General features: G+C 40.8%; 2 protein-coding genes across 3 annotated transcripts; both read right to left on the bottom strand.

The window, feature by feature from the left end:
• Positions 1 to 271: 271 nt before the first annotated feature.
• Positions 272 to 1,451, bottom strand: LOC146694121 (uncharacterized). 2 transcript variants are annotated; one of them, XR_014923875.1, is made up of 3 exons: positions 1,083 to 1,451; positions 876 to 973; positions 272 to 746 (listed from the first exon to the last, which is right to left on the bottom strand). XR_014923875.1 is itself a non-coding variant. In XM_085478831.1 (3 exons), the coding sequence occupies exons 1-3, from the start codon at positions 1,188 to 1,190 to the stop codon at positions 604 to 606; spliced, it is 372 nt and encodes a 123-aa protein (XP_085334957.1). In that variant the 5' UTR covers positions 1,191 to 1,451; the 3' UTR covers positions 272 to 603. The 2 variants fall into 2 exon arrangements, 1 of the variants encoding a protein (XP_085334957.1); XM_085478831.1 differs by having other exon boundaries at positions 876 to 996.
• Positions 1,452 to 9,706: 8,255 nt separating this feature from the next.
• clptm1 (CLPTM1 regulator of GABA type A receptor forward trafficking) lies at positions 9,707 to 24,905 on the bottom strand. Its single transcript, XM_085430238.1, has 14 exons — positions 24,781 to 24,905; positions 20,220 to 20,356; positions 17,314 to 17,437; positions 17,012 to 17,170; positions 16,697 to 16,814; positions 16,516 to 16,601; positions 15,805 to 15,925; positions 15,461 to 15,705; positions 14,873 to 14,966; positions 14,577 to 14,767; positions 14,329 to 14,424; positions 13,977 to 14,112; positions 13,146 to 13,313; positions 9,707 to 10,951 (listed from the first exon to the last, which is right to left on the bottom strand). Exons 1-14 carry the CDS (start codon positions 24,829 to 24,831, stop codon positions 10,773 to 10,775), a joined length of 1,905 nt encoding a protein of 634 aa, XP_085286364.1. The 5' UTR covers positions 24,832 to 24,905; the 3' UTR covers positions 9,707 to 10,772.
• Between the last annotated feature and the right edge of the window lie 1,941 nt (positions 24,906 to 26,846).

Genomic DNA, 26,846 nt, shown 5'->3' with positions numbered 1-26,846 from the left:
AACAGCAAACACACAGACTGTTTTACAACACAAAACTTGAGGACCCAAACAGAGCACAGACACAGGTAGGGCTGATACAACACTCAAGCACTAAACACAAGAACCAAATCCTAAGAACTAGTGATGGGCAGATGAAGCTTCATGAAGCACTGAAGCCTTTCATCCAATTGGTTCACCCCAGTGCAAAGCGTCTTGAAGCTTCATTTGCTCTACTATGTCTGTGAAGGAACCTTCACAGACATAGATCACAGATTTGCTCTAGTAGGACACCTACTGGACGTAAAAATATTAGCTGGCATGAATTTGAAGAGTGTGGCATTTTGCACACAGCCTGTAAATGTCAACAACAAAAGGAGTGTGTAAAACATGTATATTGTAGTGATGGCAGTATACTGTGTATATTTATAGTGGCAGTATGGGAAATGATTATTTGGAAATGCTTGAAATGGAAATGATCATTTACTGTGAGGTGAGGTATGGTTGGGGTGTGGACAGTGGTTGTGCTTTTGTAACGTTGAGGTATGGACAGCTACACACTGAGGCTTTGAGCCTCAGTCCTGCCTGTTCACATTTTATTCTGTAAAAACGAAATTTCCACTGCTTTCATGACCTTTTAGTGGGGAGAACATAGCTAGGATTTAATGATTTAACAAATCTTTTGAATCCTTTGTCCTCCACAATGCTAAATGGCTGTGAGTCCTCAATCACCATGCTGACCAGGTCTTCATCTATTTGAGATTGTTCTCCTGAGAAAAGACAATAAAGACAAAGCACAAATATAAATATCACACGTAACTTATAACAGTTGTATAATATTGTTATATCATTTAGTAACATTACTGCATCCTATATTATCATTGCATTTGATGGCTCACCTGGTCTTGCTCCACAATCGGTGTTCCCCTTATTCTCATGCAAAGCTCTGTAGTGCCTAAGCATGGATGAGGTGTTGTTGTTGTTATATCCCAGCTCCCTGGCACATAGCAAACACTTCACCTTGTACAAAAGTCAAGACAGCTTAACATAAATTGTATTGCACCATCAGTATTATGAAAATACATCTTCTGTAGAAATTTACATACCTTGTTGGGAGGAATAAGATCAAAATGTTCCCACACAGGGGAGGACATCCTCCTCTTCTTAGCTGGCTCCATTCTCTCCTGACTCTCCTCACTCTCATAAACCTCCATACGGTCTCCAAACTCTCACTAACCGCAACTCTCCATCAAACACCCACATTTTGAATGAAGTCTGAGGGGTTTCTATCGCTGTCATATCTCGCGGCAAAGTTCGAACAACTTCCTGAACCAGTCACGTGGTACAGCCGGGCAGCGAGGCTTCGGACGTCATCATTTTCAGCTTCAGTCCATAAACGAAGAAAGCCTCGTTACGCGCATCGCGGAAACGCCCCCTCCATTACTCAACACAAGCTTTGACGCCTCGACACAGAACGTCACATCACTACTAAGAACTAATACCAAAATCAGAATAAACACAAAACAGTGGGTCAAAATGAACCAGGATCATGACACAAAATAATTAGGTCACAACAGTTTTCTTCTTTAGGGCGCGTTACCACCTGGAAACCACCTACAAGTCCTCTTTCATCACATCCACACACCTCTTTGTGCTTTCTTCTTCTCTGACGGCATCTTTCTACCTGCACGTCTTCACTGCACATGTCCAAACAAACTCAGTCTCATCTTTCTTACTTTGTCCCAGAACCGTCCAACCTGAGCGGTCGCTGTGATGAGCTCCAAATATTCTTTTTTAAATAGATTTAAGCAAGAACTTAAATGGGTGAGACAGCAGAAAAGAAAAGAAAAACAAAAGAAAAAAAAACCCCATAAGGAAATACACAATTCAAATACAAACAACGAATAAATAAATACCTATGGGTACATGTATTTAATGATTAAATACAGTAAATGAATGAAAAGTTTTTATTCTATTCAGAATATAAATAATAATAATATTAAATAAAAATAGGAGTAATAAAGTTATGAATAAAATTACAAAATGTAAAATAATAATAATACTTTGGCGGGGGGATCTATCAATCAGGTGCGAAAGACTGAAGACAATAGAAACATATTAGGAAGGGACGCCAAATATTATAAGAGAGTTACCTTTCACTGAAACACACACAAAAACTCCGTCAGTCTTTTATCTGAGCAACCTGTGAGACTTTTAACAATAGTTAGAAGGTCATTACAGATTTCCTGATGCATTACAATAAAAAAATAAATAAAAGCAAAACTAAGTCCTCTCAGGTACCAGTTTCATCCAAAAATAATGACAGGTTAACACCATTGTTCAATTCTATTAATATCCATTATGCAACCGGACATTTCCTTGACTAAACTTTATATAACCTGGTAACCACCAAGTCAATGTGTGAATGATCGTGGCGTGTAGATGTGTGTGGGAGTGTTTGTTAGTAAGCAGCTGGGGGATATACCTCCTTGTATCTCACTGCACTTGAGCTGGGATTTGTGGGGACTTTCTAATTGATTCAGACAAACCACATTTTTTCTGTCTCCACCCATTTCAGACAGTAGGGGTCAAGTGAACAGAGTAAACAGGATCAGCTGTGGTTAAAAGTGCCTAACTGCCTCTGAGATCTTGTAAATCCCTCTTCAGAATCTGAATTGAAAACAAAACTCCTACCTCTATTGTAGGCCCAGTCTGCCTGGTTTTGGTGCTGGATACTCCCAGGATGCTGCCCACCGGGCAGCCTGCACATTCATAGCGAAACCTGCCTCTTTTTCTGGGCTCCTCCACTATCATGAGCTTGGGCTTGTCCAGAACGTCCATCTCTCCCCGGTTCTGAGAGGACGGGATGCCGGAGTTCTTCGAGCTCAGCAAACAAGAGGACAGGGAGGCCTGGCTCCTGGAGAGGGGGGGAGAGAGAAAAGCAAGATTATTTAAAACTGGCTTAAACATATTTACCTCGCACCATAAACGTTGGGCAGAAAAGGCAGCATGAAAAGATTATAATCGGAACAGACATGACATAACCTGTGCAGCTCATTCACTGAGAGAAGGCTAAACTTGTCTTCTAGCGCCCTTCATTATTACCCATCTAAATACAAACAGTCTTTCTGAGCTCCCGCTGCCTGTAAACCACGTGCTTTCTGGTAGAAGCCTGACCTGCCGAGTTGCCTAACGGCTGCTCTGTGCCACACAGCAAAATAGCCAACCGTCTGCAGGCTGCACATGAATCATGCAGCACTTCATACCACCGACATTCAATCCTCACAACAGCCTCATTATGAGAGCTGCAGCCACCGCCGAGGAGGAGGAACAGACGCTTCCTCTGAACGTGTTTTATATCAACCGCCTTTCAATAATAGCACAAAGACAATATGGGAAATAAAACTACTGTTGCTAATAATAAACCGAGGGAAGAGCATAACAACCTGCCCATCTGTGTGACTGCTTTGCATAAACAAATGATAAGAAAACCTAAAAAAAACAATCAGAGAAGCCAAAAGCAGATTTTAACAGTTTCTTCTCATAAATAAAATGTTTTAAGTTTTAGCTGAATCCATTAACTGTTTTAATGTTTATGTTGCCCAGCTAAGATAAGAAAAGGCTAAAAATAATAATGCCATCATTATTGTTATCATTGTTTATTAGTCATAACCTTTCTCCAGACAGCTTAGACTCCAGTTTCCTACCTGTTATACAGTCATAGCAGCCAAAGTGATTGAGTATTTACAAAATAGGTGCATGTACTGACATTTATTTCTCTGGCTCTTATAAATTAAGTATCAGGTATACTAATTAAGACTTTATCTAGTTAAATAGAACCTGGATCGAAGTAATGAGCACAAACTTTGCCAAGAATCTGTAACCCCAAACAGGCAACTTTTACGGCCTACAGCTGACACCACCTAAAAAAAACAAAACACAAACACCCACCTTAGACGAGGTGCCTCTTGCAACCAGCACCAGCTTGGATGTCTGCGTTGGTTTGTGGATGGGGGTTGGTGTCGAGCAGGGGAGGCCAGCAGGTGGAGGAGGTGGTCCAGGTAGTCCAGATAGGGAGGGTGCTACCTGCTCACTTTCTGTGATAGATTCTTGAATCAGGTCTGTGAATGAATACAAACTGATGGTGAATCCAAAGTGAAAGTGCAAATGTGATAAAAATCTGACAGCGGTTTAGGGCAGCAGCTGTGCTGTTTCTTTATGGGGTTTTTTGTTTTTAATTTCAGCTCCTTAAATATGTCAATAATATACACCAGCGGTCGCCAACCCCCGGGCCACAGACCAGTACTGGTCCGTGGGTCGTTTGGTACCGGGCCGCAAGCGTTGAGGTTCAGGTGTGAAATTTATGGTTTTCAGGGTTTTTATTGTTAGCTCGGTTTCCCTGGGTCTTTTCCCGTGTTGTAGTCGTGTCTTATTTTGAAAGATATATTTACGCGTTACCATAGCGACCAGAGAGCATTAAGGGGCAGAGAGGAGGATGTTACTCTGTTGTTGGCGCATTTCAGAGGACACTGCTAATAAAGTTACACAATTACACAGTCAATTCACGTTTATTATTATGTTTACGAGTTTGTTTCGGTCGTATCATTTTATTTTGTTGTATTCACATGCGACACCTTAAATATTGAAAATATTGTCTGACATTAAACCCGGTCCATGGCGCAAAAAAGGTTGTGGACCACTGATATACATTACACATCAAATTGTTCCTCTTGGCTCTATTGCGGCCATTTTTGGCCGACTGAAACCCATTATAACCACCTTTTTTGATTACTTGTTTTTGACAGCCCTAAATCATGCAATTTAGGTAAGATTGCTTTTATTCTAAACTCAACACAGGAGTTTAGAATGAGTTTACAACCTAGAAATGAAGAGTGATTCTGGAAGAGCTGGGGCACATGCCGGTGACCTCAACAACTGCAAGACACCCTTGTCCCCGATTCTCAGCCACTTCTGCCATTGATCTCAGGATACAGTAGTCTGAACCAGAGTGTGACCCACACCCCACCAACAAAATGAGAAGAAGGTGCACCTCCAGGATTGGAACAAAAAAATCAAGTCAATGAAAGTAGAAAAATGCTTTAATATATATTAATTTTATAGCATCACCTCAGGACCAAACTCTAAATCCAGTTTGGTCCTGAGGTGAATAGCATATATATTATATATATTCATTTTATAGCATTTTGTAAATTTTTGGCACGAACAAGCTGAGAGGGAGTTTTTATGTTTTTGCTCTCCCTGCACAAAAATAACAATGCATTATAATCAATGTTGATGTGAATCAATTACATGTCCCAGACTCTACTATTAATAATACAAGAAATTCCAGTAGCAATGCAAATATATAAAATTGTGAGATTTGAGGTTGTCTTCCAACTGATGCAGTGGACAAATAAACTGGTGTTTAAAAGGTTAAAATGTAAAAAGTAATAACTATTTTATATTTATGAAAAGAACTGAAGTTAGTTAAAGGCTTTATGCAGAGAAAATGGCAAAAAACATAAAAAATAATAAAAAATTACAGACATTTTGGCATTTTTGGCCACGAACAAGCTGAAAGGGTAGTGATTTTGAACAAACCCAGAGAGTTAAAAGATGTTTAGGGACTGAAGTCACAAAGCAGACATTTCTCCCCAAGAATACTTATTCATCTGACCACAGTACGTTTCCACTGTGCGATGGTCCGTCCCAGATGCCTTCCAGAACCTAGACAAGTTGACAGCGCTTCTGGACACTGTTAACATAGGGCTTCCTTTTGGCACAGTACAGTTTTAACTGAATTTGTGGATGTAACTACGTATTGTGGTGCTTGACAAAGGTTTGCCAAGGTAGTCCTGAGCTCATGTGGTAATATCACTTACAGATGAATGACGATTTTTGATGCAGTGCCGCCTGAGGGATCGGAGATCACGGTTGTTCAGCTTAGGCTTGCACCCTTTTCCTTTACGCACTGAAATTCCTCCTGGTTCCTTGAATATTATAATTATGTTATGCACTGTTGAAGGTGAAATATTCAAACCTCTTCCTATCTTTCTTTGAGGAATATTGTTTTTACACATTTCAATAATTTTCTAACGTATTTGTTGGCAAACTGGCGATCCTCAGCCAATCTTTGCTCTTAAAGTACTTGACATTTTTTGGATGCTGCTTTTGTACCAAATCATAATTACAATCACCTGTTAACATCACCTGTTTCAAATCATATCATTATTTAACAAATTTACCCGATTACTAGCTCTAAATTGATACTTTCCCAACCTTTTTTGGAGTATGTTGCAGGTCTGAATGACAGGAAAGGATGTATATTCACAAATGAAATGCAGTTGACCAGACAAAACATGAAATATTTTGTGTTCATATTGTTTGCAATGAAATACAAGTCAAAGTAAATTTAAAAATCACTCATCTCTTTTTTTATTTGCGTTTTGTGACCACGGGTCACAAGACACAATGTGTCAGAATCTGAGCGGTTACCACATCACATGAACAGTTTCCTCTGTTTTGTTTTTGTCACTGGTGGATGAATCTGTGGTACGTTGTTTGAGCACTGCACCAAAAACCCCCAAGCCTCCTGCCCTGTAGTCAGCCCTTAGTTTAACCAGTGACAGTCAATCTAGAGCAGTGGTTACCTGCAGGTAAATATACCTATCTTTGGGGACCAGTGGCTGCGGTCTGTCGTATCGCCTCAGGAAGATGTCAGCGTTTTTACGCACAAGATTCAACAGGTTTACAAAAGACAACCACCCGCCAGGGGTACCGTTGACCATGTCCATGTCTATCATGGCTCGCGTCGAGTCTTAAACCACCTTAAGGACGTTAAACTCCACCGCCGTGTCCTTGAATTCTTCCTTGAGATCTCGCCAAACCAGATGACTGGATTTTTTCCCCTGTCTCGGTCCAGACCTTCGTCCTGAAATCTGAAACAGCTCCTTAAACCACCAGTTAGACTGCACAGCGGCTCAGAGTGTCTGTCTGATCCCGGGGAGAAGTGTCAAACCGTCCCGAAGCCATGTGTGGAACTAAGTGTGCTCCGCTTTTGTGTTTCTGCAGCAGGCTTCGCGCTGATTGGCTGCTGGACGCGTCGCAATCCCCCTCCGCGCGGAAGGTCCTCACAGACGGGAACCCGCCTTGGGACAGCACGAACCGAGCTTTTTTAAATCAAACCCTCGGCGCTTTATCGGTTTGCATAATGCATAACAGTGAGGCCAGAAAGGGCACTTTGTCCTTACAAACCTTAATTTAGATCAGAAACTCTATAATTAGGCCTAATTTATAATTATGTTTAACATTTTAAAGTTTCCTCCTCTTGAATCATATTTTCTACTTCCAATCAAAAGTCTTAAGCCAGATCTCATTTCTATATGTTCTGCTTTCAAAAAGCCGGACTAGCTTACACTTTTTGTGTTTAGCAACAGTCCTTTGGGTTTTCTGAACATCTTTCAAAGTTTTTCTTTGACATTGGCTGCTTTTTCATTCATTTCCAGCCCAGTCTTTGACCTTTACCTGACCACTGACCTAACTCTAGTAAACATAAACTAACTCAAGGATGAACCACTGCTGTGTCTATACATAACAGCTTAGCGAGAACCAGCTTCAAATTGTGTCTTTGTGCACGTTGTTACTAGCAGCATGTCACAAAAACACAATTAGTTTCCTTTCTTTAGCCAAATCTACAAAATAAAAATGCTAAAGATAACAGTAGAAACGGTAAACAGTTTTTTTGCACATAGAAAATGAGACTCGGCGCTATCAACTGAAAACATGGTATATCTCAACATGGTGTGGAGAGTCCTTAAAAATCTGAGGAAACTGGAGAAGTTGAGGAGAAAACAAAAATGTGTGAAGAAATGAAGGGCAGCTAAAGACTTTGCACAGTACTCCACATACAGTGGCTTGCAAAAGTATTCGGCCCCCTTGAACTTTTCCACATTTTGTCACATTACAGCCACAAACATGAATCAATTTTATTGGAATTCCACGTGAAAGACCAACACAAAGTGGTGTACATGTGAGAAGTGGAACGAAAATCATACATGATTCCAAACATTTCTTACAAATAAATAACTGAAAAGTGGGGTGTGTGTAATTATTCAGCCCCCTGAGTCAATACTTTGTAGAACCACCTTTTGCTGCAATTACAGCTGCCAGTCTTTTAGGGTTTGTCTCTACCAGCTTTGCACGTCTAGAGACTGAAATCTTTTCCCATTCTTTTCAAAACAGCTCCAGCTCAGTCAGATTAGATGGACAGCGTTTGTGAACAGCAGTTTTCAGATCTTGCCACAGATTCTCGATTGGTTTTAGATCTGGACTTTGACTGGGCCGTACTAACACATGGATGTGTTTTGTTTTAAACCAGTCCATTGTTGCCCTGGCTTTATGTTTAGGGTCGTTGTCCTGCTGGAAGGTGAACCTCCGCCCCAGTCTCAAGTCTTTTGCAGACTCCAAGAGGTTTCTTCCAAGATTGCCCTGTACTTGGCTCCATCCATCTTCCCATCAACTCTGACCAGCTTCCCTGTCCCTGCTGAAGAGAAGCACCCCCAGAGCATGATGCTGCCACCATCATATTTGACACTGGGGATGGTGTGTTCAGAGCGATGTGCAGTGTTAGTTTTCTGCCACACATAGCGTTTTGCATTTTGGTCTCATCTGACCAGAGCACCTTCTTCCACGTTTGCTGTGTCCCCCACATGGCTTGTGGCAAACTGCAAACGGACAATGGCTTTCTTCTTGCCACTCTTCCATACAGGCCAACTTTGTGCAGTGCACGACTAATAGCTGTCCTGTGGACAGATTCCCCCACCTGAGCTGTAGATCGCTGCAGCTCGTCCAGAGTCACCATGGGCCTCTTGGCTGCATTACTGATCAGCGCTCTCCTTGTTCGGCCTGTGAGTTTAGGTGGACGGCCTTGTCTTGGTAGGTTTACAGTTGTGCCATATTCCATTTCTGAATGATCGCTTGATCAGTGCTCCATGGGATGTTCAAGGCTTGGGAAATCTTTTTGTAGCCTAAGCCTGCTTTAAATTTCTCAATAACTTTATCCCTGACCTGTCTGCTGTGTTCTTTGGACTTCATGGTGTTGTTGCTCCCAATATTCTCTTAGACAACCTCTGAGGCCGTCACAGAGCAGCTGTATTTGTACTGACATTAGATTACACACAGGTGCACTCTATCTAGTCATTAGCACTCATCAGGCAATGTCTATGGGCAACTGACTGCACTCAGACCAAAGGGGGCTGAATAATTACGCACACCCCACTTTGCAGTTATGTATTTGTAAAAAATGTTTGGTATCATGTATGATTTTCATTCCACTTCTCACGTGTACACCACTTTGTATTGGTCTTTCACATGGAATTCCAATAAAATTGATTCATGTTTGTGGCTGTAATGTGACAAAATGTGGGAAAGTTCAAGGGGCCCGAATACTTTTGCAAGCCGCTGTATTTTGTTGGCTTGTTTGTGCTCAACTCCAATCTACGACCTTGAGTTCTGGATGTTATGATGGCTGTTACTGGCTGAATATTGGACCTCAACTCATAACACAAAGATGAAAGAGTTCAGTAGTGTAGATGCCGTGTTAGCACAATTTGTATTTTCTGTAACATCAATAGAAATTAATGTGCAAAATGAAGTGTCATGCAAAAATGTTGTCCTAAAACCTAAAACAAATATTTTAAAAAGGTGTCAAAAACAAAAACAACTTTGCATAGACATTTTAAATCACACTTAGTTTTACTATAAACATGAATCCTTGAAAATATATGTACCAACGTGGAACCCCTCATCCTTTCAGGATTTACAGCACTCAAAAAGAAAAAAAGAGACACTGTAACTCTTCCAGCACAAGCCTGACTCTGCTCGACTCTGCTGTGTCCGTCAAAAGTGATTTTGGAGCGTGAAGATGAAACCATCCAAAAAGTCAGATGACCAGCTGAGGAAGGGGAAGGGGAGGGGTAATAAAAATGAGACTTGCAAATTACCTATTGCTAAACAGTTTGACATTGGTAATATTAACATGAGGCTGTACAGTTTGAGGAAAATACAAAAGAATGCATCAGTGACTGAAAAACAAAAATTAAGTCATTGACAATATTAATATATTTATATTAATACCAACAAGGCTGTTATTTTTTATATGTTCAAGTTTAGAACATTAACCATTTGTTTAAAATTCAGGGTAGTAGTCATTATCTCGTGGGTAACGTCCTGCACGGTCATCCAGTCGCCACCTCGCTTCTTCACCAACCTCCATTGCGGCTCAGGATCTTTCCAGTTTCCAGCACTACTCACCCGTTTCCGACCAAGCCGAAACAGAGTGCTCACATGGAATGAAAAGGAATCTACACAAAGAACAAAAGCTGCACCTGGCCTCTTTTTCCTCTGTATAAAAATAATAAAAAGTAGCACAACTGCGACCTGTTCCCCTCCCAACATCTACTTCCAGACACTGTTACCCTCTGAAGTGAAAAAAAAAAAAAAATCATACAGAATACAGTACATCACGTTTTGTTTTACTTCACTTGAACTGCAAAACGGAGGGCAGGGGTGGGTGGGGAGCAGAAATAATTTACCAAGTCTACACTGAATATGACTCTCTGTGCATCCACAAAGAAACCAGAAGGAACAGCTGAACTGCATTTTTTTTTTTCTTTTTTCTGTTTTGGTAGCGGCATCCATGATAGCTAAACAACAACTCCACTCCATGCCCCACTTTCCACAAGTCCTCTTCACTCCAGCAGTGAGAGCCAGGGAGGAAGATGAGGGTGGGATCTCGCTTAATCATTCTTCTTCTCCCCTTCTGGTTTGTCTGTGATTGCAGCGGAGGCGGCGTCTGGGGCAGGGGCTGCTGTGTTGTTCTGGGCGTGGTCTACTCCGCTGGTACCGAACTCGTTGACCCTGTTGGGATCGACTCGATAGATCCAGCGCTGGTAAAGGTAGATGAAGAACACCACATCTGCAGGAGAGGACACAGTTTGGTCCAGTGAGAAACCAGCCCCAGACTTTTTTAAAGAGCTAAATAAATAAAACTGAATTGAGACCAATATGTTACTTAAGAAGCATCAAAAACAAGTGAAGCACTGACATCATCTCCCATCAAAGCTGAACACGCTATGATGGCAAAAACTGCACTGCAAGCAGAGAGATGAGAACGTATTCACGTACAGTAGAGGTCCAGTCAGAAACAAATATGCTCACAATGCAGTGCAAACGTATCTGTCTTTGTTTTAAATACAAGATTTGCTTGTCACCTGATTTGGTTACTACATGCTTTTAAAGCAACAGTTGCACAACATCCTGCCCATGTATACAGACCAGTATTACCACAGCCTGTTATTTTAAAGTGAGAAATCTTAAGTACAAGCGTCCCTTGTGGTCGATTACTGCTTAGTTTTCTATTCTTCTCACAAGCGAGAACGTTTAGTTTCATTTTGTTGTAATTGATATAGAGATAACTAAGCCTTCTTGCATACAGAATTCCCCTTGTTGGAAAGTCCAAATGCAACGTTCAATAGGTACATCTAGTATATAGCAAAGTTACACAGTGGGCTTAGTATAAACCACACCTGTCCTCCTAGTTTAAGTGAATATATGAATTCACCAACACTCAGTGTAGAATATACTTGATACATCTTTCCGCTCCATCCGTTTTCTTCCTCTTATCCTTATCAGGGTTGTGTGGGAGCTGGAGCCTCTCCCAGAGGCAGGGTACACCCTGGACAGATGTCCGGTCTGTCACAGGGCTAACACACTTAAACAGACAACCATTTACACTCACATACACACCCAGGGACATTTAGAATCACAAATTAACCCCACTAATTTTCACTTTCCAATTATTTCACAAATCAAATGACAAAATGTTTAAGAGCTGGCTGCACGAGCTGATGATTGACATCTTTGTTGTTTCAAAGAGATGTGACAGGTCTCCATCATCTGCTTAGCAGCAACATCAGTGTCCTCAGTGCAGCGAATATCAACCAAATCATTACTCCCAGTTTGGTTGTTACTGACTTGACTTCTTGCTGATGTGAGCGCTGCTCTAAACCACTTTTTCGTGTCCAACTTAGCAAGTTAGCACAGACAGCAAACGAAAATTCACATTAGTGTCGCCCACCTAACATCTAATTGACTGGCTGGCCACACACTGTAGGTGGTAGCTGTTTAATTTGTGAAGCAGGGGATTTTATTTAAAGGCTTCCTAACTGCAAAGTGTGTAGGTTTCAGTTTGCACAGCAGGGCTCAGTGCTTCATTACCAAACTGTATGAACTAACATGAACTGTACAGCAGGAGAAGAACTACAATTTAGGCTTTTCTTGTGTCAAAGAAATATTTCATGAGAGGCGGCACGGTGACCTTTGTGGATGATGATTAATGATCACACCAAGTTCAAAACTGAGATCTGGTGAGTTAACACTAGGTGGAGTTAGAGGATTATGAAAACCAACAGCTGTCAAAGATCCAAGAATGACAGTTAAAAAAACATTTAAAAAAAGAAAAGAAACAATCCTCCAGTATGAGACAGTGATTCTACATTTTCTTTTTGATCAATACGCTCACGATAAAAGAAATCAGGACGGCATTTTGTTTAAATGGTAAATGGCCTGTATTTATATAGCGCTTTACTTGTCCCTAAGGACCCCAAAGCGCTTTACATATCCATTCACACACACATTCACACACTGGTGATGGCAAGCTACATTGTAGCCACAGCCACCCTGGGGCGCACTGACAGAGGCGAGGCTGCCGGACACTGGCGCCACCGGGCCCTCTGACCACCACCAGTAGGCAACGGGTGAAGTGTCTTGCCCAAGGACACAACGACCGAGACTGTCCAAGCCGGGGCTCGAACCAGCAACCTTCCGATTACAAGGCGAACTCCCAACTCTTGAGCCACGATCGTGGTTTTGTTTAAGCACAAAACCACCCACGTCAACTGGAAACCGTTCTAGAGAATGAGGCAAATCTTAAACCACCTCCAACAAAACACTCATCTTAATGCTACAAAGTCAAAGCTGCACTGGCTGAGGAAGCAAAATGATGTTTTAGGCGATTAGCTTTCTTTGATCCTGGTATAGTTCTTAAAAAACAAAAAAACAAACAAAAAAAAAAAAAAAACCCATTAATGAATATCTGAAAGAAAACTCACCATCTCTGAGGCATCCTATCCTGTACATCATTGGCATCTTGATTACGAAGGCAAAAAGGTCATCAATAAAGGTATTGAGAGCCTTGTAGGTGAGCATCCTCCATGGGAGGTGAGCTACAGACTTCATTTTATAGTTGATGAAAAGCTGTGGCGTCATTGTAATAAAACCTTTAAAAAAAAGACAGAAAAAGGAGATTAGATTACACTAAGAATTCCTATATCACAGGCAGTAATTTAACCAGCAGGAACCATCGCGAGTGAGTGTACCAGGTGAAGTTTATTAATACACAGCACATTAGCTAAGGCTACTGGGAATTGAATGCGTAACCATGATGCAAGCATGAAAATATTAGCTGCGAGTCCGGCAGCTCAGAGGCGAGGCAATCGAGAGAGACCAAAATAAATCAGCCTCCTCTCTGGGCTTTAAAATAGATTAACATAAAAAACTGAAAAAACCTGCTGGATGACAGAGTAAAAATCAACCCCACAGAAAGAAAAGAGGAAACATAAACAGTTCCAGGAAGAGCACACAATTCATCTAATACTTTAATGCCAGGGATCTCTAAAATGTTTATGCTAAAAACTCAGGAAACGGTTTTGGTTTTTATGAACTTTATCTCAGAACGTTGTCTCTGTAGCTCTGTATTTCTATTCATATCATCCTTTTAAGATAACCTTTAAAATATTATATCTAAAAACCAAACTTTTAAGGAACACTTCAGTATTCTTCATTTATTTCATAGTTAGTAAATCCAGCACAGTTTACGTTCCTTCAGCCTGTGGATTAAGTTTTAAGACCTCAGAGTATAAAACTGCTTCAGATTAACTTACCAAAGGTTAACAAGAAGCCATAGAGCATGCTGAGTACCCATGAGTACCAGCCTTTGTGCTCTACGTACAATAAACTGTAGACCGCATAGCAGCCAAACAGAGGGTAGAGCAGCCATGACAAGTACTTGAAGGCCATCTGTTCATGAGATAATGAAGAAAAGAAGATGTCACTCATCCTTTTTATCAGAAATATCCAAGCAACTTACAGAGAGATACATATTTAGAGAAGCTTCCTTCAGATAAACATTTAAACAGACCAATTTAATCATGTTTCATCCGTTCTGAAGACAATCATGTGAATGCATTTGTTACAGCCACCATTCTGAATGTGACTGGTGTTGGTTTCACTTACATCATCGTAGATTTTGGTTGAAGACTCCACATAAGTCGACTTATCTTTGAATACCAATCTTGGGAACACTCCTACGAATTTGTTCTCTCTGTCCAACTAGAGAAAAACAACAACAGTTAAGAATCTGGTGGAAACGACACTCGATGAATAAACAGTTTAGCATCTGCAAAAGGTAAGGAAGAGCCTGTTAGAGAGTTTAATCAAATGCTGCTCATCCTGCAAGAAAAAACTAATGTTTTTCAACTTACTTTGACATCCATGACCTTGGTGATTTTCCACAGGTCAATGAGAAGGCCAATGAAGACGCTGACCTGCACCACAAAGTTGGTTTCGTTGTCCAGAATGTACAGCAGCACCACTAGAGACTGAAATACTCCAAATATGATGGAGCGCACAGATAGACCTTCTAGAGACTGTCTGCTGTTCCAAAACTGGATATCTGAGGAGAAGACGGAGCTGAGGTCAAACTCGGGTAGGCGCACACTGTTCAAACTATTCTCCTCCTGTTATGTGAAGTCCTGAGTACAGACTGCTGCGACCTTACCGTTCTTGAAGGCGAGAAACTCAAAGATGCTGTGCACAATGGAGACAACGATGGTGAGTCCCAGCAGGTATGGATTGGTTTCCAGGAGGGCCACCTTCACAAAGACTTTATTGTTAAACTCAGCTTGCTTATAAAACAATGAATCTTCTATATGTTCAGTTGCTACAGAAGTTAATCACCCTAGAAACAGCGTACATGACAGCTTTGTAAATAACTAAAGTGCACCTGTCCAAGTATTTGGGATTGGGACTACGAGTATTTTGCTTTAATACAGTGTCAACTGAAAATTAGAGTAGCCTGTATTTGGACACCAAGATAACAAAGTCCCACATTACACCCGAAGCAGAGGTCACTCAAGTATGAAGTGCCAGTTTCCACTCATCACGCGTCTTGCATTTTGTTTTCAAGTAAAAGGTAATCTGCTAGAAAGCATTTGAAATCCTCTCCATCTGGCACATACCAACTCAAGTAGACTTTCTTTTAAATATATGTGAAATAAGATCACAGCATCTAAATGAGCACCAATATTAAAGCCCAACTTGCAGGAGGAAAACTTTAGTTTCGTCTCAGTAACCTTTGACTCCTTACCTTGACTGAGTCTTGGTCTTCATCGGATTGCTCGTAGGTGTCCTCAGGAAGGAAATTCCAGGGTGAGCGAGCGTTCTGGGCTGCATACAGCTGCCAGCGCCACAAGGACAGCGGGCAATAACTGAGGCGGAGCGGGAGGCTTTTTAGGGTCTCGTTGATGGGATAGTAGTCCTTCTGAAGGTTCCAGTAGTCATTGAAGTATACAATGGGATAGTAGTCGCCACTGACTGCATCAAACTTAACATCTAATATAAGGTAGGGTAGAAGAGCAGTAATGTCAGATAAACCAGAGCTTTAAATAAACTACGGATAAATAACTGTCACATTATACTTCCGATACTTACACTGGTCTAGAGGAGGTGGAACAGAGCCCTTCACCCAGGCTGTGTGGTCATCCACCATATTGATAGTGAGGTTGGGGTGCCAATGTGAGATAATCTCCACTGGACCGTGGCTCTCTGCTCGCTGTGAGGAAACACCCAATGTGTCAGTGCAAACATAAATATATTAATCTGGTAACTGCAAACTGATCATCACACAGCTGCTACACTTCTTACTAGTACAAACAAAGGCAAAGTCACTTTGGGCTCAACTGCACTGCAACTTATCTACATCTACTCACAATAAGCCCTGTCCAACAGCAAAGCACTCAAAAGAAAAGGACTCTGGGTTGGTTTACATTATTTTTTAAATGCGCTTTAAAAATAAAAGTGACTTGATCAACCAACCAAATAAAGATATACATAAAGAAAGGTAAAATCATTGACTGTGAGTTTTCAAAGTTCCTCTGTTCAGACGTCGGTAAAGGGCAATCATTTACAGACTGTGAGAGAGCCAATAAATGGTTCTCAGTTTCCAAAGTCTTTGATCTTCGTCTATTTTTCCTCTGCTGCAAAATGTGAAGGCAACTACCTCAAATACATTAACTGGAAATTGAAAAAACCCTAGAAATTACTTCACATACTTGCAATATGTGAAGTATGCATTAGGAATTAAAGTAATGAAGCTCTCTGCGCTGAACTCAGTTCCTTTTTAGGATAAATAATAATCTTAACCTTGATCATCTCGGGGTCTGCTTCCGTCTCTCCTGTGAGCAGATTCTTGGTCTTCAGAAACTTTCTTCGCTTATATTTATTCAGCACTGAAAGAGTTCAAAAGCAAAGTTTAGCACTTTAAACAAACATTACAACAACAGGATAATATGTTAAAGCGAGTGTGCTTTTCACAGGTGCTTACTTCTGGTTGCGTGAACTGTTGCCAGTCTGCGATACTGCCCCTTTCGTTTGGGGTCTGGGTGGAATCCACTTTTAGTGAAGTAGAGGTGTATGTAAAGTGAGCCGTTCTGCTGTATTTTCTACAATCAGACAGAAAGTGGAAGAAAAAGAAAATCAGACAAAAATAAACAGCTTTCAAATATGCAAACTTCACTATAAACTGGACTTTCCCGTCCTTCATCAACATCCGTCACATTTCCTAAACTAACAACTGTTCTTTCTCACCGTCCAACTACTGTCTGTCACCCTCCCCCAATTCATCCATAGTAATCCTTACTTCTGGGATATCCATTTCCTTATAGTGCTGGTAGCAGCCATCACCATCTTCCCCTGTGGTCCAGTCTCCATAGACCAGATCCCTGTGGAACCAGAACAGGGCATCTGTGTTGTTGAAGTCAGAGAAGACTTCCTCCTGGGACACGTACACGTACAGATCCTGCAGAAAGAGAGAGATAATAAAGGTGTTTATCATTTTGAAACAGTTAGAAACAGTCAGAAAACTGGTTTGCTGTGTGGTAAATAAACAATTATGCAGCTGACGAGGTAGATAAAGGAAAGGAAAAGGGGACAGTGTAATACCATGAGAGTGTCTTTGGGGAAGAGGTTCCTGCTGGGTACCCTGGGGGCACCGGCTGGTGTGCTGGGGTCAGGAGTGGATGGCCCTCGGCGGAACCAGCTACTGATCGCCCAGATTATGAAGATTCTGGTGAAACAAATGCAATCACAGTCAGAGGAAAACAAGGTTTAACTAACAAGGAATTAAAAGAAAATAAGTGAGAAACAAAAACATAAAAGAGGAAAAGAGAAGTGGGAAATGAATCGAGTCACTAACACTTTAAAAACGGTTCAAATTCTTAGACAAGGTTATTTATTTCAACCATCTCTAAATAAAAAGAGCTGCTGCAGGCGAGTTAAACTGCAAGGAAGCTAATCAGATTAAAGTTTAACCAGTCTAACTGCATTACATTTCAAAGAAACTGTTTTCCTGCCTCACACAAGGGTGATGAGTCAAACTAGAATAATCTACAAAGACAAAAGAAGAAAGAAAATGCTGCAGAATATTTCAACAAATAATTTTTCATTTGTATCCACCCTAACTTTGTGTGTTTGTGATTTTAAGTGAATATTCACAGCACCCCTTTCCTTTTGTGTTGTTCTAACTAACAGAAATAATGGATTTTGTGTCTGATATTTTAATGCAGATCTCTAATGTGAAAACGCTCTCTGTCCTTACTCCATGTTACTTAGTCTGTGTGGCTGAGGGGGAAGTGTGTCGATTATTGACTGGACCCAGTATGCCAAACCTCCCTTACACTCTGCTCACACAGATCATACCCGAACACGTTTGACCCCCATGACCAGTTCATCTGACTACTGTGATTGCTTCTTGCACAGTAGAACACATCCATCATGATCGCCAACCACACCCAAGGACAGCTGCCTCCATGGATTTTGCAGTGTTAAGTAATTAAATCTATATCAAGGCGTGTGAGAGGACACTGTGTGCTTCCCCTGATAGAAAATGCCCCAATCAAGCCACAAATAAATACAATTACAAATTTCTTTGTTGAAACTAAGTTTGAGAGCAGGCCAGCAGGGGAGTGGCACACAGCTGCCCATAAAAACTCCTTTAAGAGTCCATGTACTAGTGACATATACAACACACCATACAGTGGAGGGTCAGTTTACTATATGTGACAGATGTGACCATTTTCATTTTTTCCTTGACCCACCATATACTAAAATGCACTTACAGAGAAAAGTGAAATAATTATTTTTACTGAAGTAGAGCAAATGGGTTGTTTTTATTGCACTTGCGATCTTACAACCACAGGAAACAGCAACATAAATTAAGAAAACGTATATACCATCATAACACTCGTGTTTCCAAATCATGATCCTGAAATGTGTTCAAATATTCAGTGCCAAAGATTTTAACTGAAGGGTTTTAACTGATTATTGCAATATAATTTTCTTAATCTTATAAATGGGCCTCTTCTTCTGCTTGAGCAGTTGCCAAAGGTAGGAAAAGCAGCCAAAGCCTGTTATTCAAACAAGGTGCCAAAAAAGTACTACTCTGGTCCAGCTTTTTTTTTTTAAATGAGCACTTACCCTAATGTACCGTACATTTTTATTATACAGGAACATTTCAAAAAATGTAAAACTGCTAAACTCTTCAAAGAGTGTACAATGATACTGAAATCAAAGCTGAGCTCCTCCATAGCTGGATAATGGCCATCAGACAGCTAGCCGTTACAGCACAGGTACCCACCATAAAAAGCACCTTGAGGCAACTGTTGTTGTGAATTGGATTTATATAAATCAAACTGAACTGATATTCCTACAAAGCTCTCACACTCAGAGTAAGTCAACTATTAATTTGACTATAGAAGAAAGAAAGAAAAAAAAAAAAAGGTCCTGCACACTTCATAACACGTACTAAGTTTTTGTGATCATGCATACATGGATTTTACCTTATTTACGAACTTGGACCAAAAAGTCATAAATAAAAAAATAAATAAATCATGCAGTCAGGAGGAAACTTACTGAAAAGCCTGCTGCAAAATTTCTGACTGTTACAAAGGTCACTGTGAGAGATTAGTCACTTATACTGGCATAAAATTGTTAAGGAAGTCAACACATTGCTGCTCAATCAATCATGCATCTTTCACAATGTGCGTGAAGTAACGGCAAAGGAGGTAGTAATTTCTAGGGAAAGAAATAAAACTGGCAGTGCCAACCAAAGCAGTATGGACAGCCTAGTTTGTGTTACTCCACCTCACCTAGCTACAGCAGCAACATCAGTGGTAGCAGGTAACTAAACAGCTTGTGGAGTGCCCTGCGCTCATAGTGGCAGAAGAGGTGACACACACAGAAAGATTTTAACATGCGAGTCTGGCATTAGGCATGGACTATACTTTATGTGTCCGCTATAGGTTCGCTTGTGTACCAATGACAAATTTCGTCAGCTCAACATTCTGTGTGGACGTCCCCATGCACGCCTGTTTTTTTGGATACACATGCTCCCCATGTGACAGACTTTAAGCGGACATCAAAGACGGATAACAGGAATGACTGCTCGGATGTCACGTCTCCATCTGTCCGTGACCATATCCACAACAGACTATAATCTATTTTTTAGTGGCCTTGAATAAAGTTCAATTCCTGGTTTGAATTATTGTTTCAGTCCCACTGTGTGTGAGACAGTATTTGGAAAGACACAATGATCCATCACTAGTTTCCTCTTAATTATTTATGCTGCACAAAAAAAAACCCCACAATGAAACTAAACAATGTAGACCGCAAACTTTACAGTATACTCCAGCAGCAGCTCACACCTTTATTATTACCTTACCATTTACATTCACTCTGACACCACTGTGGCATAACACATTTGGTTGGTCATTAAACTCACAGCCAGCCCACAGAGCGAATGATTATCTGTGTGCTGGTAAACAGAAGAAAAAAAAAATGCAATAAGTCACCTGAAGAGAACTCCTTTAATGACCTGCCATGCATTAGGAGCTTGCTGTTGCTGCTGTTGCTGTTGAGGGTCCTGTGCATTTCCAGCTGTCTGCACAGTCTGGCCATCTGTTGTTGCAGCAGTCCCATTGCTGCTTACCTGAAATGAAACATACAGACAGGGTCAAAGATAGTCACAAAGATGACGCAGCAACGGCACAACGTAAGAAAGGATGTTAAAAATAAAGAGCTTTATTGACAGTAAAAATATCCAGAGACCCAATGTACTTTCCTGAAAGCCTAAAGTGGTGATATGATTTATTCAAGAATTCTTCCTCAATCTGCAGCCAAAACAAAGAACATACAGTACGATGTAGTGCAGCTGTAAAGACTAAAAGGTGCAGTTACGGTGACAAACCGCAGTTCTTCTGGGTCTTTTATTACATGGCCTTAAGAGTTAACTACACCTCGACCTTTGCATTTTAACTTTTTAAATAAGAACAGCGGATTTGTCGCTCACTGATGCACTTAAATCTTAATAGCAAGTAACAAACATGAAAGACCTAAAAAGCAGCTGTTTAAGCAGAGGATCCCCAGTTTGATACTGAGAGGAGAAGATTCTCTTTGGGCTTGGGTTAGGAAAGGCCCTGGGCATTAAAAAAAAAAAAAAAAAAAAAATCTAAATCAAACATGTGGAGATACTACCTGTGATGACCCCGTGTGAATAACAGAGCAGCTAAAAGAAGCTACATAACAAACAAAACCTCTGCTACAGAATAAACATCACTTAAAATAATAATAATAATAATAATAATATTGGCAAATCCCTATTTACCTATTGTGACCTGTTGACCTAACAGAGCAGGAGAGTCAAACTCATTTTAGCTTAAGAGCCACACACAGCCCAATCTGATCTCAAGTGGGTCAGATCAGTATTACCTATATGGAAAAAACAAACACCTCTCTAAATTTCTCTCTTTTAATAAAGTAGTAGAGTCTTAAAACATTCACATTTTTATATTTAACGAACCACCATTTACAAAATCCTATGGCACACCTGATTTTGAATGAAGACAACCCATTTTGGGAACCCCTGGTTTCAAAACCTTTGATAACAGTGTCAGCATGATTATGCAACTTCCCCTGGTTTCAGTGAAATCTGTCATACGTTTGCCCTTTAATTCATTTTTTTTCCAAGTTTCTCCATGTCCATGTAACCCCCACCACCCCTGTGGCAAGGCCACCCTCTATTCAAGTGACACAATAGACAAACACATGCCAAGTCATGAGACTCATTCACTATCTAAACATCTAATCTCCCCTGTTGTCACCAACCAGCAGTCAGCCAGCAGAAACAAAACATGACTTGAGGCAAAAAAAATGTTTTATGTTTAAACAGATTACCATCAGTTTTGAAATTTTTTTTAAGTTTTTGTTAAAACACTGACCTAACAACATCATAATCAGACCGTTTCAAGGACACGGATTGGCTCAAAATAGGTCCTTTCACCCTCAGTGCCCAGTACTTTTCCTGCTGCGTTAAAATAGAAGCAATTCGCTAAACAGACAAGGATCTTAGAGTCTTGATGGGATCAACATAATAACCATTACACAGATAGATCCCCTGATAACCTGTTTTTATTGTTGAGCCTCTCTCTTCCAGCTTAGGATAATCATTTACAATTTACACCCTCTGAAACAAAGATTAACAATTAACCACCTATTCTTGGTTCACAGCAGATCCTTAATTTATCACAGAGTCTAACATTAAGCACTCACATAAGTCAATTGTTCACAGGCTCTGGTAATGTGTCTCTAACATGGTGACATTATCTCCTACATGCCAGCTCAAACACTGCAGTATATCAATATCAGGACAATAACACACTCTGTACACCACCACAGTGGTTTTGATATCAAACAATCAACATGGCAGACTTTAGTGCCTTAATTCAAGGGGTTTCACAAAGATACCATGCTAACTATTTTGGTAATACAGAAATTTTTATAGATAGTTCCCCAGAGGCTCAGACCCTCAATGTAACTGGACAGTTGGCTGATAAGCAGCTGCGCCAGATGAGGCCGTTTCCCTCATTTATTCTATGATACAGTCAGCAGATAAAGGACGTGGGGTTGATATATAAGTGTTGAACTTGAATATAGTAGCTGCATACTAGAACTCTCAATGCAGCTGCATGTAAAGGAGGACAGGGTGAAAAATGACGTGTGTGTGTGTGTGTGTGTATATATATCAAAACTCTCCCTGCACTGAAATCTGGGCTGGTACAACAGGATGTGCTCAAAGGTTTTGTTTTTCTTTTGACCACCTTGGCCTGTGATAGATTTCATTCAATCACTGCTACCCAAGGTCCCTAATGTTTAGGTATGTAGTACTTGTCAAAGCAGCACACACGAATACCAGGATCCAAGGTTACCAGAGAGTCAAACCGGGAGCATCACTCTGACACTTCACTCTTCTCTTCCCTCCTCCAACCCCCAAACAGTATATCCTGCTTCTACCTCTTCCCCAGTTAATTGCTGTAACCGTACCCAGTCCTCCACATCGTATAAATATAATGATACTTCCTCAAACCACCTTCCAGATTTTTATGGTCCAAACCCATGGTCAACTATCTAAGGGGCTACTGAGCTGACAAGCCTGGAGCTAAACAACAAGCTGGCATACAGAAATCTTCTCTGTATTGGACCAGTGGTTGGTTGGCTGGCTGGCCCCCCGGTGCACATCAACAGTTCTCCATCGGGTCACTGGTTGACATTCCTCTCATCACTTTTTCTATGTACTAACAACTGCATACAGCTAGCACCCTACAGAGATACTCCCAGACATCTGCCCACATCAAAGTCACTCAGATCCTCACACTTTTTATTCCTTCTTTCAACAAACTTATTTTAGGAGCTCATTGTTCACTCACTGACAAGATAATCAGTGTTATTAACTCATCAGTAACCCCCCACCCCCACCCCATTACAAGCAATTCAATCAACAGATTCACCTAGTAGTGGCCCTCAAGAGACCCGTTAGGGCTCACTCTAAAAACAACAGCACATTTATCCTGACAGAGCAATTTTATTACAGAAGAAACACTTTGTGTATGCGTTACCCTCACCCTAGTTTCTGACATGTGTGTATTCACAGAATTTCAAGCACAGAAGAAAGCTTTTTTTTTCTCTCTCTTTGACAGAAAACATGTAGCAAAAGATGACAATACAGATACACAGTCATTTTTATTTGGAATCAGGCGGCATGGTAGTACAGTGGTTAGCACAGTGGCGTAACAGGAAGATGCACCTTGGCCACCTGGGGTCTCTCTGTGTTGAGTTTGCATTGCCTGCAGTTAAATTAATTGGTGATTCTTTGCCATAGACATGTGTGGTTCTATGTCTCTCTGTGTTAGCCTTACAATACACTGTCGATCTGCCTCTCACCCTGTGACTGCTTGGAGCAGGTCATCTGGAGCTGATGGTTTGATCCCTGGCTCCACTCTGCGTTCAAACGTATCTTTGGGCAAGATACTGAACCCTGAGTTACTGACAATGCATTCATCAAGGAGAGTAGAATATAAGAAATATAGCTATATAAGAACCAGTACATTTCCGATTTCAAATGGGTAAAATCTCTGCTATGCAACTGTACTCGATAAACAATACATTAGTTGCTATCAATACTTTAGATTGAATCATAAAAAGCCAATCATTGACTGTGTCAGTCTTCAATAGAGAATGGATACGCATTTACAATCTTTACAGTCATGCTCCTGTATTCAGTATTTGTGTCACTACACATTTTTGAGGATTGAGCAAACGGAAGAGTAATGTTTAGCCATCTAAAAAGAGAGCGATGATTCACAATGACCTCTAGCAGCTTGTGATAAGCATTTTCGACTTTGGAAAATAACTGCTAGCTACTGCCCTCATTAAGGCTCCAGTGCTAACAAGACAATTTTAGGAGCATTTTTCATGGTTGGCTACATTTGACGACGGCTACACCTGATTCATCCACTCTATCCGTGTTAAAAAGCTCTCAGGTGAATAGGATGTTTATATGCATTTTTTTTCCCTTTAGGGGATTTCGAAAATGCACCTCGAGTCAAAAGTTTTCTTGAAATATCTAAGTAGACAGTAGCTGGAAGGTTTTAGCATGAGGTGAGAAATGTGCGAGAGGGGCTTGAGACTGGCCTTGTTAAGCAAGACAAGCTGCGTTGTTCAGGTTCAGGCCTTGTGATAAGCTAACTGACACACGCCAGCACTCACTCGGCTCACTTCAGCACACCGGCAGTCGGTTAATTACCGAGTCCGTTGGAGGTTACAGTGTGATTTCAAGTGAGATTTCAACTTCAACATCGGCCTTCTCGCCGCTTACCGTCGGGATTTCTCTACACATCGTTAGCGCCAGGAGGGGGGTCGTTTTAAAACCACCCGGCACTGACAACGTCACTGTGGCTCGTGTATCGACTGTGATCACGTTTAAATGTCAGCGCACCCCCACACGCGAGCTTCACACAAACCAACCAACTTCCTCTGCCTCGCGCGTTAAAAGTGAAAAACCGTGTCATTCATTTTTACCTCGCCGTTGCTCACGGTAGCTTTGGTTACTCCGCTCTCCTGCGTCGCCATCTTTCTTCGTCTCTACAAGCGCACCACACTGCTGGCTGGGAAACTGCGCGTACTCTCGCGAGAAGACTGTAGTTACGTCTTCAGAGAAGTGATCGAAAATGCGATGAATAAAGTCAGGTGATCTTTTTTTCTGTTTTTTGGGCGGGGCCGGCGAAACCCCGTGACACACTTCGTCAGGAATGTTCGATCATGTAACAATAAAATGAAAAAATAAATAAATAAATAGTTAATTAATAATAAAAAGATTATTTTATCACCTAATGAATGACTTAGTAGATTTTTTTTATGGTTATTGCAGCATTAAATAGAAGTTTATTTCCGAAAGTGGGGAGGATAAAGACATACTATCCACAAGGCTAAATTTCGGGTTATTATCGCAAAATTTGGACTTCTGAAAAAATAACTCCAAACTGAGAAAATAAACATTTTTTAGAAAAGGAGTTTAAATTTTGAATTGCTAATCAGCAAAAAGTACACCAAAATAAAAGCTTGCTTCTCATCATTGGTGTTATCTTTCTATTCATCCATCCATAGTTCTCACAGGTGTTGCATATAACCTCTCTAATTGGGTCATAGCCATTAATTACATGCTGTCAGTCCTTGTCCATGTATGTCTTATTATAGCTTCTCAGTCCACTTGTCATACTGTTAAGCTAGGGGATTTCCAAGTCAGTATGTCTTTAGTTATGTATCTGTCGCTCATACTCTAAAGTGAGTTTGGATTGCATGGGAGTTTAGCCCAAAGACCCTTACCAGAGCTGGGATTTGAAACCCTGACCTACTGTTCCAAAGAGAGCATTGTTGTCACTACACTATCCAGCTGGCTACAGGAGGAGATAGATACCATGGATGTCAAAACACAATAACTCCTTGCAATGCACTAAGATCTCCATCTGAAGTCCTGCACCCTGAGGCTCTATGAGCAGCAGAAAGAGGGAGGGTGAGGAGTGAGGTTAGTGAGTGTCGAGCCATGATCCAGGAAGAAACACAGAGCAGGAACAATCACTGAAGGACGAACCCCTGTATGGGATGTTCTATTGACATATAGAAGTGGCTCACATCAAGAAATCCCACTAATGGCTTGAAAAAGCCTAAAGGACAGCACAGAGGCTCTGATGATGGCAACATAAGAACAGGGTCTAAGCCCCAGATTTATAGAGGCAGGACAGCTGATAAGTTGCAGACTGTGTACAAAGCTGCAGCATGTAGTACCAGGATGGAGGATAAAAGCTGAGACCGCATACACTGAAAGGCAAAAATAAGTGGCCAGAGGTCCTGATGAGAGACACAATTGAGAAAATATAGTACCAGGGGCTGAAGAAGGAACTGATGTGAGTCGAGTGAGTTTCTATTGCCTGGAGAAGCTGTAAAACAAAATGGAAACCAGATTGACATATGATAAGAAATGAATATTACTGCAAATCAAATAGATTCACTCACTTTAATAAGCTATAAGTGTACTGGTAAACACTTCTCATTTCTAATCATTACGCTTTGGCACATAACACCAGTACCTCAGATAGACACAGATTTTAAGGAAGAGAGAAAACACCTGGACAATCTTCCATGTGTGACATTTCCTTAAAAAGACTTTTACATTTGTTCTATAAGCAACAGAGGACAAAGACATGAAGAGGTTTTGATCAGTAACATAAAACAAAGCATAAATAAGGCCATTTGAAACACAGTCCAAGAGTGAGTGTTGTGAGCACAATGAGGACAGTTTTTTTTTTTGTGCTTTACCTTGTGTTTTAACTTGATGGCCTTCGAGTATGTACGATCAAAATGCATCTGAAGGTACTTTGTATACTTCACAAAAACAATTGGTAAGGGTGCTACAGGCGGTAATCATAACCAGGTTTATTTCAGAGTTTACTCAAGTGTGAATCTTATTAACATTTAAATAATTTCCTCTGGGACTAATAAAGTATTCTGATTCTTATGTTCTCTGTGAAATTTTACATGCTGTGTTTACATTAAACTGCAGCAATTAAAGACTTGAAAATATGTTTGGG

Source organism: Copadichromis virginalis, linkage group LG14 (genome assembly GCF_057382275.1).
Source record: "Copadichromis virginalis isolate Kocher_CV1m ecotype Utaka linkage group LG14, C_Virginalis_male_GT1.1, whole genome shotgun sequence".
Lineage (NCBI taxonomy): Eukaryota > Metazoa > Chordata > Actinopteri > Cichliformes > Cichlidae > Copadichromis > Copadichromis virginalis.
This window is presented reverse-complemented; position numbering and strand designations above follow the sequence as displayed.

What these genes read in the sequence shown, in the direction of transcription:
- LOC146694121 (XM_085478831.1), bottom strand. Translation starts at nt 1,190, where the DNA reads ATGGAGGTTTATGAGAGTGAGGAGAGTCAGGAGAGAATGGAGCCAGCT. An exon ending in ATCTTATTCCTCCCAACAAG is followed by an intron (nt 997 to 1,082) that starts GTATGTAAATTT and finishes CTTTTGTACAAG; the next exon opens with GTGAAGTGTTTGCTATGTGC. An exon ending in CGATTGTGGAGCAAGACCAG is followed by an intron (nt 747 to 875) that starts GTGAGCCATCAA and finishes GTCTTTTCTCAG; the next exon opens with GAGAACAATCTCAAATAGAT.
- clptm1 (XM_085430238.1), bottom strand. Translation starts at nt 24,831, where the DNA reads ATGGCGACGCAGGAGAGCGGAGTAACCAAAGCTACCGTGAGCAACGGC. An exon ending in CAACCAAAATCTACGATGAT is followed by an intron (nt 14,113 to 14,328) that starts GTAAGTGAAACC and finishes TCTCATGAACAG; the next exon opens with ATGGCCTTCAAGTACTTGTC. An exon ending in TGGCTTCTTGTTAACCTTTG is followed by an intron (nt 13,314 to 13,976) that starts GTAAGTTAATCT and finishes TTTTTTTTAAAG; the next exon opens with GTTTTATTACAATGACGCCA.